This window comes from Galeopterus variegatus, unplaced genomic scaffold (assembly GCF_000696425.1).
Source record: "Galeopterus variegatus unplaced genomic scaffold, G_variegatus-3.0.2 Scaffold203, whole genome shotgun sequence".
NCBI classification, from domain to species: Eukaryota; Metazoa; Chordata; class Mammalia; order Dermoptera; family Cynocephalidae; genus Galeopterus; species Galeopterus variegatus.
The window spans coordinates 728,068-744,427 of NW_007726314.1; the positions used below are offsets into that span (position 1 = coordinate 728,068).

At 42.4% G+C, this 16,360-nt stretch overlaps 1 protein-coding gene and 1 pseudogene across 1 annotated transcript in view; one reads left to right on the forward strand and one right to left on the reverse strand.

The window, feature by feature from the left end:
- LOC103584954 overlaps positions 1-903 on the reverse strand; it is a 2,957-nt pseudogene extending 2,054 nt beyond the window's left edge.
- CCDC36 (coiled-coil domain containing 36) overlaps positions 1-16,146 on the forward strand; it is a 24,462-nt gene extending 8,316 nt beyond the window's left edge. The window contains exons 4-7 of the mRNA XM_008565812.1: positions 7,639-7,687; positions 7,886-7,973; positions 14,569-14,672; positions 15,016-16,146. Coding sequence (XP_008564034.1) covers positions 7,639-7,687; positions 7,886-7,973; positions 14,569-14,672; positions 15,016-16,146 — 1,372 coding nt within the window. The remainder of the gene's footprint in view (positions 1-7,638; positions 7,688-7,885; positions 7,974-14,568; positions 14,673-15,015) is intronic.
- The last annotated feature ends 214 nt before the right edge of the window (positions 16,147-16,360 follow it).

The following is a 16,360-nucleotide window of genomic DNA, read 5'->3' on the forward strand; positions in this document are numbered from 1 at the left end:
AGCGCCACCGCGCTCCCAAGCGGCGCACTGTAGCAGTGCGCCACCGGGCCGGCCCACAACTCCCAAATTTTATGCTTATTTTTTTTCTACTTCTGTCAATTTCCTGACATATTTAACATAAGCAAAAACAAACAAACAAACAAAAAAAAAAACTTTTCAGTAAATTGAGCACTTAAGTCTACATGTCTTGAAGAGCTCTGACAAGTTACGTATATCCCATGTTGCTTTTTGTCCCATCTCTTCTTTGCTTCAAACCCCTATGTTAGTTTCTTCTTTTTTTGAGCAGCCTATGAATTTTCAGCTTCCTTTTTGGCTATTACAAAGCTGTGGCAGGCAACTACTTTGGCAATTTTTACATCAAGCTCTTGAGTAACTAGCTGGTTCTAAGCTCCTCAGCCTTCTCAGTATTCCACTCCTCCACAGCCTGATCTGGCTTCTTTTCATGGCCTGACTTCTCAATCTTTTTCTTTTTAACAGGGGGTTCAAATCTATCAGTGACTCCAAAATATTGAGTAAGCTTCTTCCACTGGGTTTTACTTGAGGAATGTTCACTATGAGATTCTTTTTCATTCTTCAATTTACCTTTTCTGGAGCGTTTTCTTTTCTTCCCCCTGAATCTTGAGGTTGAGGTTTTCTGTTCAGAGTGTTTTTTATGCAGTTTTTGAAGTTTATTCCACATACTTAAGGGAATTCTAGAAGGACACTCTTCATGTGCATTTACATTTGCCTCTGTTTTAGTTTTTGGTCCATCTGCTGGTAAATCTGAGATTTCTATTTTTCAATGGTCCCATCCTGTTTATCTTCATGTTAATTAAGTACAGAGTTCTCTAATGTGGCTTCATCTTCAGAATCTGACTCAACATCACTTTCATTTAGATGAGGAGGTAGCAGCCCACTCCACATCTTCTCTTCGGTCAGGAAGTGACCCCTGGTAGCCATCTTAACACCCTGTCAACATTGTGCCTTCTCATACATATACTTATTTGTGTTTGATATATATACATTTTTAACAATCATGTAGGGCCGGCCTGTGGCTCACTCAGGAGAGTGTGGTGCTGATAACACCAAGGCCACGGGTTCAGATCCTATATAGGGATGGCCGGTTAGCTCACTGGCTGAGCGTGGTGTTGACAACACCAAGCCAAGGGTTGAGATCCCCTTACCGGTCATCTTTCAAAAAAAAAAAAAATACATGTATAATATATCAGAACTGCTATATTATTTTGTAAATAATGAAGATGAAGTCACAGAGAAAATAATTTGTTCTTAACATGGTAGTAAGTTATTATTAAGGCTACGTATTTAGGTTTCACAGAAATTATAACACCCAAGTAGGGATATTTCATTTTATTATTCCTGTGACTGTGAAAATCTATTGCTGGTCACCACAAGGATGCTCATGTTGAAAGAGACGAAATTTCTTGAAGAACTCCTAGATTAGGTATCTTTTATACTGAATACCTATCTTCTTTTAGTGAGGAAAGCAAAATGCTCTATTTGAAGTTTTTGATTCTGTTGATTAATAAATATTTCCCAGACACTGACAGACTTTTCCCCTAGGAATCTAGACTCTAGAAGCCTACCAGTTTCTCAGAGGCCCTTCAGGAATATAGGAGGGGACTGCAGATGAGCAGTGCCCCCACCTGTTTACTGCTTCAGAGAGAGCAGTCTTAATTGTTTTGTTCTCTAGGTTTGGGGGTGTATTTTGTTTGAATGAGGTTTCTTGCAGCCTAGAAAAACCTTTTTTTGAAACACTGCTTTAAAGTTCCTCTCAATATTTCCTGGTAGCATGTAGATTGGGGAAGGAAACCAGAATTTGAAGTGTGGGGCCGGCCCGGTGGCGCACTGGATAGTGCGCCGCTTGGGAAGCGCGGCGGCGCTCCCGCCCGAGGGTTCGGATCCCACATACGGACCGGTTCCCGCTCACTGGCTGAGCGAGGCGCGGGAGCAACGCCGAGGGTTGTGATCCCGTTGCCGGTCCCCGGTCCGGAACGGGGGCAACACTGAGGGTTGCGATCCGTTGGACACGGAAAAAGACAAAAGACAAAAAAAAAAAAAAAAGAATTTGAAGTGTGAATGATTTGACTTTGAGTTTCCTGGGATTTTTTTAATCAAAATTTAAAACTTTTGCTCTGCTAAGACACTGTTAAGAGAATGAAGATAAGAAACAGACTCACAGAAAGTACTTGTAAACTACATTTTCAAAAAAGGACTTATAGAGAGAATATATAAAAAACTCTCAAGACTTAACAATAAGAAAACAAGCAACTCAATAAAAAATGGGAAAAGATTTAAGTAGACACTTCATCAAAGAAAATATATGGATGGCAAAAAAGTACATGAATAGATGCTCAACATCATTAGCCATTATGGAAATGCAAACTAAAATCACAATGATACGTTACTGAATATCTATTAGAATTACTAAAGTTAAAGCAAAACAAACAAAAACTGACAATACCAAGTACTGGGCAAATATATAGAGTGACTGGAACTATTGCTGGGGGAAACATAAAATGATACAGCCATTCTAGAAAGGTTTGAAAATTTCTTATAAAATCAAACATAACTTACTGTATGTTTCAGCAATTCTACTCCTAAGTATTTACCCTAGATAAGTGAAAACTTATATTTACACAAAAGTTTATATACTAATGTCTATAGCAGCTTTGTTCATAATCACCAAACACTGGGCACAACCCAAATGTCCTTCTGTATATGAATGGATGAACAAACTATGATTCCACTTGTATGACATTCTGATAAAGGCAAAACTGTAGGGATGGAGCATAGATCAGTGGTTACCAAGGATGAGGAGTGTGGGCTAGGATTCACCACAAAGGCACAGCATGAAAGATTATTTTGGAGTAACAGAATTGTCCTGTGTCCCAATTGTGGTGTGATGGTTATTGAATCCTAAATATGTGTTAAAACTATTAGAATACAGGCCGGTCCGTGGCTCACTCGGTAGAGTGCGGTGCTGATAACACCAAGGCCATGGGTTCGGATCCTATATAGGGATGGCCGGTTTGCTCACTGGCTGAGCGTGGTGCTGACAACACCAAGCCAAGGGTTGAGATCCCCTTACCGGTCATCTTTTAAAAAAAAAACTAGTAGAATACAAACACACACACTAATTTCATATGTTACTTTTTTAATTAGAATAAAAATTAAAATATTTAAAAATTTTGGGTGGCTCATTTTATTAGGATTATGTTCAACTGCATATAATGTATACTCACTCATACTTATAATAATAGAGGCTTGAAAAAGATAGATGGTTATTTCTCTTTAATACAGAAATCATCCTGAAGTTGTGGTCCAGGGCTGGAATGGTGGCTTCATGGTCCCTAAAACTGTGGACCCTGACCTCATGATGCTTAATGGCTGTTGGAGCTCCAACTGTTACATCAGAGTTCCAGACAGCTGATGGATAAAAGGAGGAAGAAGGGTATCTTCCCTTCCCTTTAGGACTGTTCTTGAAAGTTGCATGCAACTCTTCTGCTTATATTTCATACTGGCTAAAATTTACTCACATGGACATACCTAGCTGCAAAGGAGTATAGGAATATCATCTATCTGGGTGGAAATGTAGCTGGTGGTGGGGTGGGGGTGGGGGTGAGGGCAGGAATCAGAATTCTGATTTCCAAGGAAGAAAATTAGGCCGCTGAAGTTTTTGCCAGGCTCCTACAATTGCCAAGGGCTACTTGCCATAGACAATTCCCCATACCAAATCTCAGAATTAGTCTAGTACAGATTCTGTTGCACTTTTTCCATCCTCTCACCCCCATCCAGAGTACACTAAACCTTCCCCTGTACCATAGCCAGTGTAGTACTGGACACTGCTACATGTCCCCTGGAGCTCTTATTTTCTTCTCAGAGGCATCCCTCCTAACTCCAATCTGAACTTGATATTCTCTAGGTCTGTAGCACAGCTGCCATCCTGAATCCTCTCTTCACCATCATCCTGGGTATTCCTGCCTCTTCTCTCCTGTGTTGGATACTTTGTTACTTCAATCTTGTGTTCTCTTCTTCCTTGGTTTACTCCTTGGATTTGGTGGAACATAAACTCCAGAAATTTCCTGAGAACAGGTGCATGGCACCTGTTTTAGTCTGTTTTGTGTTGCTATAACAGAAATACCTGAGACTGGGTGATGTATAAAGAAGAGAAGGTTTATTTGGCTTACGATTCTGGGACAGTTGCATCTGGCATGGGCCTCAGGCTGTTTCTACTCATGGTGGAAAAGTGGCAGGCAGCTGGCAGGTACAAGCAGATCACATGGTGAGAGGAAGCAAGAGAGAGAGAGAGAGAAGGTGCCAGGGTCTTTTAAACAACAAGCTCGGGCCGGCCCGGTGGTGTACTGGAGAGTACGCTGCTTGGGAGCGCGGTGGCGCTCCAGCCGAGGGTTCGGATCCCATGTGGAGACCGGTTCCCGCTCACTGGCTGAGCATGGTGCGGGCGCAACACCGAGGGGTGCAATCCCGTTGCCGGTCCCCGGTGTGGGCGCGACACCGAGGGTTGCGATCCCGTTACCGGTTAGTAAAAAAGACAAAAAGGAAAAAAAAAACAGTAAGCTCTCGTGGGAACTAATACAGCAAGAACTCACTCATTTATCCCCCTCCCCCAGGGAGAGCATTAATCCATTCATGAGGGATCCACCCCATGACTCAATCACTTTCCAACACTGCCACATTGAGGATCAAAATTCCACTTGAGTTTTGGAGGGGACAACACATCCAAACTCCATAAGCACCTAAAAAATTTTTTTTGAGAACTTGCATATCTGAAATTATTTATTTTTCCCTCACACTTGATTGCAAATTTGGCTGGATATAGAATTCTAGATTAGAAATTATTTTTCCTTTAAATGTCTAAGACAGCATTCCATTGTCTTATCACTTACCATGTTGCTTTTAAGAGGTCTGATGACATACTGATTCCTGTTCTTATGTATGTCTCTTGCTTTCCTTCTGGAAGTTTTTAGGATCTTCTACTTATCCATAGAGTTTTGAAATTTTATTGTAACATGCTTTGATGTGGCATGTCATAATGCCTGGACATTGGATAGTTCTTTTCAATCTATAAATTTGTATCCTTAGGTTCTGGGGTTTTTGTTTGTTTGTTTTTTGTTTTTTTTAAATCAAGGGAAATTCTTTATTAAGAATCAAAACTGTACACTTCTCTTTGAGATCATTCCTTTAAATGTTTGGCCCAAAAATATATATCTAATGGATCAGGTCCAATTCTGTGATGTTTATCAGATGCAGCCTACAGCTGAAGAGAAAGACACAACAGCAATATTATCTCTCTAAAGCTCAACCAATAATCGCTTGAGTCAGATGTTTTATTTTATTTTTTATTTAATGTTTAGATAGAAAATTTTCAACATAGAAACTAAGGAAAATATCACAAATTGAATTTAAAGTCAATTGATAAGGAATAAATTTAACACTCAAATATTAACATCCTTAATGCAAAAAGAACTCTTAAAAATGAATTAGAAAAATCTAAGTAGAAATTTGGTGAAGGACATGAGCAAATAAGTCACACACCCCAAAGAAACACAAGTGGCTAATAAGTATGTTCTATGATGTTGTGAGGGGAGTGGGGCGGGGCTTGAGACCCTTGCCCCATCCGAGGACCCCCTGCGGCTGGCTGGCTCTGTTGCTTGCCTGCCTGGGTTTTGCAGTTGTCCTCTGCTCTCAGAATATTCTGGGTGAACCGATAATTAACCTCCCTAATGTCTCAGCTTCCACATCTTTGAAAAAGGCATCAGTGAGGGGGACATTTTCAGGAAGCAACAGCCCATGTCACCTTCTGTAAAGCCCTGAAGTAGTGCATGGGCGGGGCTCCACGGCGGATTTCTCCCCAAAGTGGATGGACTGGAGCACTTTGGCAGACTCACTCCAAGTGGGGCCAGACCCAAGTGAAATTTTTCTTACATCTTCGAAAATCTATTTTCACTCTTCTCTCTCTCTCTGGATCTCCAATTTGGGAGATATGTTGATCTCTTGGGTTGATCCTATTATTATTATTATTATTATTATTATTATTATTATTATTATTATTATTGCCTTTTATCTATTTTCTCTTTCTTTTATTCTATTTTCTATCATATTTGCTTAACTATCTTTTAACTGTTATACCTAATTTTTAAATTTCTGCTGTTTACAATTTTAGATACTCTTTCTTGTTCTCTGCTTTTATAATGTAATAACATTTTGTTCTTAACATCCTTAATTTGTTAAGCTTTTCATTTTAATATTTTTATTATTTTCAAGTAATATCCCAGTCTCTTTCATATAAAACATATGGTTTGTAGTATTCCTGAAAATTCTCCTTTTAAGTACCTTCTTTTTTTTCTTGGCAGCTGGCAGGTTTGTGGAAAATTCTTCTTTTAAAGTGGTATGGTGAAGCATCCAAAAGACTTGGTATGAAGAATTGTCTTATTGCATTTCAAATTTTGATTTCTGCATTTGTATTTTGTAGATTAAAGAAACGAAAATCTATAAAATTTTATTAATGACAATCCATGTCTGAGTCTTTTTAAGAGCGGAATATTTATTTGAGGAATAATTGTGAAAGTTTTATTTTTTTTATTAGAAATTAATATTTTCCGGGGCCGGCCCAGTGGCGCACTGCGCTAGTGCGCCGCTTGGGAAGCGCGGTGGCGCTCCCGCCGAGGGTTCGGATCCCACATACAGACCGGTTCCTGCTCACTGGCTGAGCGAGTCGCAGGGGCAACACCGAGGGTTGCGATCCCGTTGCCGGTCCTGGTCCGGTACGGGGGCGACACTGAGGGTTGCGATCCGTTGCCGGACACGGAAAAAGACAAAAAAAAAAAGAAAGAAATTAATATTTTCCCCAGAATTGCCTCTATACTAACCTCATTTTTACAGTCAAAGTAGTGATAAGACTAAGATATGTCCAGGAATTTTGGACTACCAGAAAGAAGCTACTACCTTTTTTTTTTTTTTTTAAAGATGACCGGTAAGGGGATCTTAACCCTTGACTTGGTGTTGTCAGCACCACGCTCAGCCAGTGAGCAGGAACCGGTCTGTATGTGGGATCCGAACCCGGGGCCTTGGTGTTATCAGCCCCGCACTCTCCCGAGTGAGCCACGGGCCGGCCCAGAAGCTACTACCTTTTTTTTTTTTTTTAAAGATGCCCGGTAAGGGGATCTTAACCCTTGACTTGGTGTTGTCAGCACCACGCTCAGCCAGTGAGCAGGAACCGGTCTGTATGTGGGATCCGAACCCGGGGCCTTGGTGTTATCAGCACCGCACTCTCCCGAGTGAGCCACGGGCCGGCCCAGAAGCTACTACCTTATGAAGCCAGTGTTGCTGTAAAAATGAAAGGTGGTCTTTTCTACTCTGGTAACCACTTGAGTTGCTAAAATTTAACCTCGTTTAAGATTCATATAAAGTGGATTCAAGAAAGAAAAAAGTGATTTGCCCTAGAAATGTTCTCAAAAAGTCTGTTCTTTTTTTCAGCAGGGTACTAAGGTTTAGTCTCCAGCTCTGATCAACCAGTGTTTTTGATGCCGCCTGAGGTGGAGACCTGCCATGTTCATGGAATCAATTCTGTTACATACTATTTCAATATTGCACAGATTTGTTTTCTTTTTGTTCTTCTAGTGAGACTCTTTACAACTTTGTTCCCCATATCAGAGAAAGCATTCAAAGGGTAAGTATAAGCTACATTTCAAGGAGTTAGAACATACTACATTTTAAGAAGTTTGATGATTATGTTGTAATGGCTTTACTGCATGTGGGTGGGATAGCAATATTTTAACTATCCTTTTTTGTCATTAAATGACAGTCCTCCAAGTTAGTCAATTAAGGCAACAGTCTGTGAATTCTTTCTTAATTTTGGGTTTCTTAGTTGCAGACATCTGTGGAAAAGTCTGAGGAACATCTCAGTTCAATAAGCCAATCTATTTTGGATTCTTTGGAGACTGTGGCCAAGACATGTGAGTGTCTGTTTGAGGTTATCAGCAGAGGGCACTGGCGAGCAGTGAATGTGAACTTTTTGACCCTAGCCAGCTTTCCAGTGGTGAGGTTCCATGCAGTGTTTCAGATGAGAGTGGGTGTATAAAGTTAGCCCTGAAGAGATGTGGTGCATGCTATACTGGGTAGTGAGACTCACCTCTATATGACAATGCACTGGTCCCACAGTGCCTTTTGTGAAGCACTAGTCCTCCACCCGGTAATCCTGCTGCCTCAGGGCAGGTAGCTCTGCCCGATTTCTCATCTCACGGCCTGAAGTGAATCAGCAGCATCCCTGAGTCCCAAATGAATTGCTGGCTGTGCTGTGTATAGAGACACTGCCTCCTTAGGAGTTAGAAATACTTGTCACCTGCTGTTCTTCTTGCTGCCTTGGTTTCAGTACAAGCTGTTTTGTAGTGAATCACAGCATCATTCTCAATTTCAGTTACAGTTTGTGGTTTGTAAACCCCCCTGCTCCACCAATTAGTGATTTACATTTAAATGAAACCACGGCCCTGACCCTCATAAATAGGAGAGAGCCAATACACAGTTCTTCTTAGGCAGATACCTCTACAGAATGACCAGTTTCTCAGCAAAATAATAAGCTGATGAATGTACACCTGCACTTGTTTGCATATGTCTGTGTGTTTATTTTTTATTTTAAACAAGTTGAAGTCAACTTATTCAAATGCCATGGGATGGATTGCTCATGATTTACAAAAATCAGTGCCTTTGTGTGGCTTAGAAATTAATCCCCATCTGTCCATTGGCTTCCAAACTGGGTAGCCCACACACAGGGCAACTGTAAATCTGTTCGGAAACTGGTTCTGGAACCTAGGACTGTTACCCCACAAGAAGTAGCAAAGTAGAAAGCTGAAGCAAATCAGGGATGCTTCCTTTATATGGAATAAGTCATGTGTAAGTGCCCAAGGAAAGCACTCTGGTTCTTTTCTGCATTTAAAACTGGGTGAATGGGGCCGGCCCGTGGCTCACTCGGGAGAGTGTGGTGCTGATAACACCAAGGCCACGGGTTCAGATCCCATATAGGGATGGCCGGTTAGCTCACTGGGTGAGCATGGTGCTGACAACACCAAGTCAAGGGTTAAGATCCCCTCGCCGGTCATCTTTAAAAAAAAAAAACTGGGTGAATGAATGTACTGTCCAGCTGGGAAACAAACAAACAAACAAAAACCCTGGGTGAAGTACAAAAAGAAGAATTGCAGCAAAAGTGTGGCATTTAAGTTCCAGAAAAGGGAATAGAAGTTTCCAAGGCCCCAACACAAGATCAAGGCAGAGAGAGGATTAGAACTGAATCTGGCTTATAGTAGGCACAGGGATTCTGATCTTTTGCCCCCGATGGTTCCTTAATTTTCAGAGGGTAAGACTCAGAAGAGGGATCCACACTGAGAAGACAAACAGTAACAAACACAGTGGCATTATATTAATTAAAAGGCTAGAGCTGTCCAGTTAGCTCAGTTGGTTAATGCGTGGTGCTAATAACACCAAGGACCAGGATTCAATCCCTATGCCAGTCAACAAAACAAAGAAAAAGGCCAGGTCATTCTTGGAAATGGAAATAGGTAGCCTGCCAGAATCATTCCCTTTCTTGGTAGGTAATGATCAGGAGCAGGAAATTAGACATTTAGAGAGGAACCAGATAAATCCTCTATCATGTGACTAGGCCCAGTCCATCTAGCATAAAGCGCTGAGCTCCACTCAGAGCATTCTGCAGGATTTTAGCCTGTGTTCAACAGGAAAAGTAAAAGTAAAGATACTGTGTGGAAGTGCTGTTTTGTGTTATTATGTAATTGGTGGCTTTACAGAATGAAGTAGTGAAATCTTTTCCCAGTTACGGTCTGCCTGCCCAACTAGAGAGTAACTGTAGCCATCTAATCTAACTCCTCCTGTTCATCAGCTGAGGACCCCATGGACCAGAGTAATAAAATGAATTACCAACACCACCTATATCCTACTTTACGTTGGCTTTAGGTGGCCCAACTAAGTAGAGAGCCATAACTTTCATCTGATAGGTATTAGTTCTATTGGAAAATATGATCATTTGGAAAATAAAAAGGAGCACCCACTATCAAAACCAAAAATGTCTCCTTTAGAAAATAGATAACTCTATACATCAAAATACATTTTATATGAAACGGTATATTAAGTGTGGTGATTAACTCATAAAAAGAACTAGAAGAAAACATGGGCAACATTTTTATAATTTTAAAACGGGAAAAGCGAAACACATAATGTTAAGAAGAACGAGATCAATTTACATGAACATGTTGGAATGGAATTATCTGTTCATTGTTAAATTAAAACAGCAAGGTGCTGTTCATGTGCACATAGTTTGCTCCAGGACTCATCTTGTGGGGGAGTGTGACTAGCCAGTGAAAATTGAGATTTCTCTAAAAAAAGGTGCAGGCTGAGGAGGCTCCCAGATCTTTCCTCAGGTTCTCATCAAGACAGCAGGGAGAACAAAACTACAGAGTAAAAGGAAAATCACTGGCCATCGGTAGAAAAGCATTCCTTTCTAAGTTACAACATAATCTGATCTTATCTCAATTGAGCACTTGTCAAATTGCTAAAATACAAATGAATTTTTAAAAAATCATCTTAATTGGGCTGACCCCGTGGCTCACTCAGGAGAGTGCGGCACTGGGAGTGCCGAGGCCGTGGGTTCGGATCCTATATAGGGATGGCCAGTGTGCTCACTGGCTGAGTGCGGTGCGGGCGACACCAAGCCAAGGGTTACGATCCCCTTACCGGTCACACACACACACACACAAAAAAAATCATCTTAACAGGAAAACAGACGATATTGTTCAGAATATGAAATTGGATTTTTTTTTTTAGAGTTTCAAGTGACCATCTTTATTTACTTATTTATTTGTTTGTTTGTTTGTTGGCGGCTGGCTGGTATAGGGATCTAAACCCTTGACCTTGGTGTTATAACAATGTGCTCTAACCAACCGAGCTAACCTGGCCAGGCTGAAAATGGATTTTAAGTGGCATTATTACACAAATGCTAAAAATATCTAATGTTTATAGTCAAAGCAGAAATGAAATGAGTCCTCTTCTAGAGAACACACACACAGGATCTATAATGTATATACGGATATACAAATGTATTAATGTAAAATTCCAGAAACTGCTAATATTGTTAATCCAGAAGTTGGGAACAAGGTCTGCATGGGAGAGAGTCAATCATTATTCATCGTGTGCCTGTTTATACTGTTATGGTGTTGAGTTATTTTTATAACTAAAAATTTTTTTTTTTTTTTTTGTCTTTTTGTCTCTTTTTCCGTGTCCGGCAACGGATCGCAACCCTCAGTGTTGCCCCCGCACCGGACCGGGGACCGGCAACGGGATCGCAACCCTCGGTGTCGCCCCCACGCCTCGCTCAGCCAGTGAGCGGGAACCGGTCTGTATGTGGGATCCGAACCCTCGGGTGGGAGCGCCGCTGCGCTTCCCAAGCGGCGCACTATCCAGTGCGCCACCGGGCCGGCCCCTAACTAAAAATTTTTAAAAGAAAAAAAATTGATAGACTTTGGAAGTAGTGAGTTTGATTTTAAAAAGCTCCTCCTGTAAAGGAGAAAACCCAAACATATGTTTCCCTGGGGACAAGGACAGAGCATGTGGGACCACAGACCGATGCTTTTTGAGCACTTAATCCAGAATCGAACACTTTGCTCTCCTTTCTTATCCTCTGCTTTTGTGAGAGTTGGGAATGTCTGCTGTTGCTAAGAAACATTGCTATTTAGGAACTCTTCTAGGGAAGAATAATTACATTTTCTCTCTATTACAAATATCTACATGGATGTCTGAAAAATATTTGACTAATTGAGTTTAGGAGCAAGAATCCAGCACATAAGTAAACAGCCACTTTCTTTTTTTTTTTTTTTTAAAGATGACCGGTAAGGGGATCTTAACCCTTAACTTGGTGTTGTCAGCACCACGCTCAGCCAGTGAGCGAACCGGCCATCCCTATATGGGATCCGAACCCGGGGCCTTGGTGTTATCAGCACCGCACTCTCCCGAGTGAGCCACGGGCCGGCCCCTGAGTTACATTTTTATAAATGTTTTCATAACAGCAGTAGATTTTACTACAGACAATTTCATGAGTTCTTATTATTATAACTAGAGCCTAGAGCCTAGCTTAAAAATCACAAAGTATTGTGAAAAATATGCATATTGTGTTTATCTCTAATTGTCAGGAAGTTAAGGGGTATTTTCTTCCAGGAGCAGAGTTGCAAATAGTTTCTTTTTCCACTGATATTGCCAGAGTTGCTATTTTAGGTTTCTATCCACCACTAATTTAAGATAACTATTCTAGATTAAGTTGTTTCATACTAGTTTATTTAGGGGTCCCATTTTCATTCTTCAATAGATTCTACTTAGTTCCTATCTGCTTCTTCACTCATTAGTTCATCTATTTCTGAAGGGTTACTCAGTGTTACCTTGATCAGCCAACTATCTTAATAACAAGATTTGTTGACAAGTCCTGGATTTTCTGCAAGAACTTCGTTAATTTTGGTTCCTTTTGATATAATGGAGAATAGAGTTCACTAGCAGCTTTTACACTTTCCAAAGCACTAAATTCATCTTCTCTGTTCCAATTTTGTTCCAGCTTCAGTAAACAGCATCTTTCATAGCTTTCTGTGCAAAATTGCTGATTCCTACTGATGAAATACCATTTTCTGTGGTTATCCATTCATGTTTGTAAATTTACTTTTTTTTTTTTTTTACTGACTGGTAACGGGATCGCAACCCTCGGTGTCACGCCCACACCACACTCAACCAGTGAGCGGACCGGTCTCTATATGGGATTCGAACCCTCAGCGGGAGCGCCGCCGCGCTCCCAAGCGCTGCACTCTACCGAGTGCGCCACCGGGCCGGCCCCAGAAAGATGCTTTTTGAAAAAAATTTTTTTGACAGCTGGCTGGTAACAGGGATCAAACCTGGACCTTGGTGTTACCAACACCACACTCTAACCAACTTACTAACCGGCCAGCCAAGAATGCTCCGTTTAAAGAGAAAGTGTAATCATGCTAACTCTCTGCTTAATTGTGTCAGTGAACCAAGTCTTAGAATCAAGTCCACAAATTGACTTGGCCTGCATCCTGGCTCCTTGCTCCCTAAGCTTCAGCCATGCTGATCTCATAGTTCTTTTTGGAGCATGCTCTTCTGTTGGTAATATTCTTTCCCTCATGAGTTAATTATAATTGGGCTAAATATCAGTTCCTTAGGGAAGCCTTATCCCTGAAATTGAGTAGGTCTGCTTGTTACATGGTTTCAAGCTCAGTATGCTTTTTCTTTAGAGCACTTATTATATCTATAAACAGTTATTTGTATTATTACTCATTAACTACCTGTTTTTCCTGATAAGGTTGTAATTTCAAGAGAGCTTTATCTGCCTTGATCACTATTATATCCATAGTGCCTGGCACATAGTAGATGCTCATTAAATATTTGTCAAATAAATGTAAGAGCATCTTCATATGACCTGTAGTCTTGCTAGAGGATGGCAATAGTTAATTGCAACACAATGTCTTATTAAGTGTGTGTGTGTGTGTGTGTGTGTGTGTGTGTGTGTGTGTGTGTGTGTGTGTGTGTGTATGTATGTAGAATCTCCCCATGCAAAAGAGGGAAATCAGTATTGGTCCTGATGTGGATAGCACCCAGGTCAGTAAGCCTGTTAGGGTCCAAGTGTAAATAGGGGATAAATAAGTGAAGGGTGATAAGTGATGGTAGAGTACACACTCAGTGCCACCAGCAGAGTGAGAAGGAGCACCCAAGCCAGTGGGAAATGGTGTTTTCTAAGGAGGTGACTACTGAGAGCAGAAGAAAGAATAGAAATTAGTTGGACTAACGTGGTGGCTGGGGGCAGGGGTGAGGTGACAGGGATAGAAGCAGAAGTACTCCAGTCTGAGGGAACAGCATGTACAAGGGCCAATAGTGAGAGATTATTCAGAAAACAGAGCCCAGGACCAAGGAGGAAGAGAAGTGGATGGGGGGAAGTGAGCCTGGGTCTAGTTAGCCAATTTATTTTTCAATTTTGTTAACTTTTTTTGTTTTGGTGGCTGGCTGGTACAAGGATCAAATCCTGGACCTTGTAGTCATCAGCACCATGCTCTAACCAACTGAGCTAACCAGCCAGCCCCTTGTTAGCCAATTTAAGTATTTGGGCTTTGTCCAGTGGCCAGTAAGGAGCCATTGAAAGTTTCAGTGAAGGTTTCAGAGAAGGCATGATGGTATCTACATTCTACAAAGATCTCTCTGATGACAGGGGCAAGAAGGAAAGCTAAGGAGGAGCTGTCATCTGGACAGCAGATTCTCAGAGTCCCCAGCAGGTGCTGAGGTTGGGTCTTCCCTGGGTGGGATTTTCTCAGGAAGGGAGGGAAGAAGAGACTGAGGAGGAATTACTCTGTTTGGGGAGGACAGAGTCCTGGGCGCTAACAGAGAAGGCTCAGGTGGTCCATGCAGGCGTCTAGCTCTTCCCTTTTCCATCGCTGTGGTCTGGACAGGTGGGGCATACCACAGTCTTCATGAGGTGAATTGTCATTGTTTTGTATTTAGTGCAAGAGACTGTGCAGGCCCAGAATGGCCTGGTGTTTGAGGCAGTGCAGGACAAACGCAACACGGAGCAGGCCATTCTTGAGATGCAGAAGAGATTTGAAGCTGTAAGTTTAAACTCTGACCTCTTTCCTTAGTATGTATTTGGCTTTGTCACTAAAACCCAGAGAGACACCTTTAAAGTTGTAAATTTTCAGCCAAGACCAGAGACCAACATAGACCCCTTAGTAATGGGCCAGAGTATAGGTGAGTTTCCTTCCCCAAGGTTCCCTGGCATGATGTGGACCCCGGGGGCCCTGTCCAGAGTGTAGCTGTGCTTACCCTGTGAGGTGCCTTGCAAAGTGTTAGCCTTGGTTCTGCTGGCGCATCCATTGGTTTGTTCTCACTTTTTATTCTGCATTCTGACTTGCACTGTTCATCACTTTCCTCTTTTTCACTTCCTCTGCCCAGAGACAAGCAGAGTTTATAGAAATGAAGTCCAACATGAAGCATCTTGAAGTTTTAGTTGCCCAGCAGAGTAAGGATTTCCAGCAGCTGTGTGAGCAGCTGGGCCAGCTGAACTTGCCCAGTGTCCTAGCAGAGCTGAAGAGATTGATCTTGGTGCCTCGGGTACCTGGGCATGTCAAAGACAGCACTTCTCAAACCTCACCACCCCTGGCCCAGAGCCTCAACTTCACCAGGCAGGAAAAATGCGCCTCTGAGGAACCAGTTATATGGCAGACCCAGGCCCTTGCTGATGCATGGAATCCCAGTACAGGCTCTCTGCAGCCTGGAGAGTTTGACATCTGGGGTGAGGGAGCAAAGAGTGATGCTCTCCAAGAAGAGGCTGCCCTGTCGGCGGTCAGGTCCCATAAAGGAAGTGGGTGTGTAAAGGACAAGGCAGTGCAGGCTAACTGCAAGAATTTGGCTGTTACTAAAACAGGTCCCAAGAACCATGGCTCCAACATCCCATACCACAAAGTTCCTGGTGACAGGGACCTGGTTTCCCAGGGAACCCCACAGCTCATATGCCTGGACTTAAACAACTTTGCAACCAGCACTAAGAATGCCTGCCAAAAATATCAAGCCAAAAGCATGTATTCACACGACCCATGTGAACAGTTGGTAACTGAACAGAAAGGCAGGACTATAGAAAGAGGAGGGACAGGCAAAAAGCAGCAGCTGCCCAGGAAAGCCCACAGAGGGAGGCACCTAGCCAGGAAGCGAGAACAAACCCCAAGTAAGACATGTGCTTTCAAGTCTAAATACCAGAGTCCTCAGCACCCCCTGGGGCAGCAGGAACCACTTGCTCAGCCCCTACATGTGCAGGGCTCTAGAAGTCCCAAAAAGTTAGTCTGCCCAGTTCTGGGAGGAACAGTCACAAACAGTAAGACAGCAAAGGTGATGCAAGGGAGCCTCTTGCAGCTCAGCGGATGCTCTTCTCAAGACAACAGGCTGCTTTCCAGCAGTTCCCAAGGGGACTACCGGATGAGCTGGTTCAGTGACCTCAACCTTGGAAGTTCAGAGCCCCCCCCCTGCAAGGAGCCAGGGAAGAATTTGCTCTATGACCTGGGTTTTGATAGCAGCGATGATGGCCTCTGACAGGCCCACAGTGACTTAAACTTATGATTTATTGGTCTCAGCTAGAAAGACAACCTGCAGAACACTTGGGTTGGCCAACAGCAGAAAGACCCTAATACCTGCTCGGGACCCTCAGGATCAGAGGCTCTGGGGGGGTGTGCTCAGTAGGGGGCAGTGCCAGGTTCAGTGCTCAAGGTACCAGGTGCTGCCCATGACAAGGGCATAAGGGATAAGT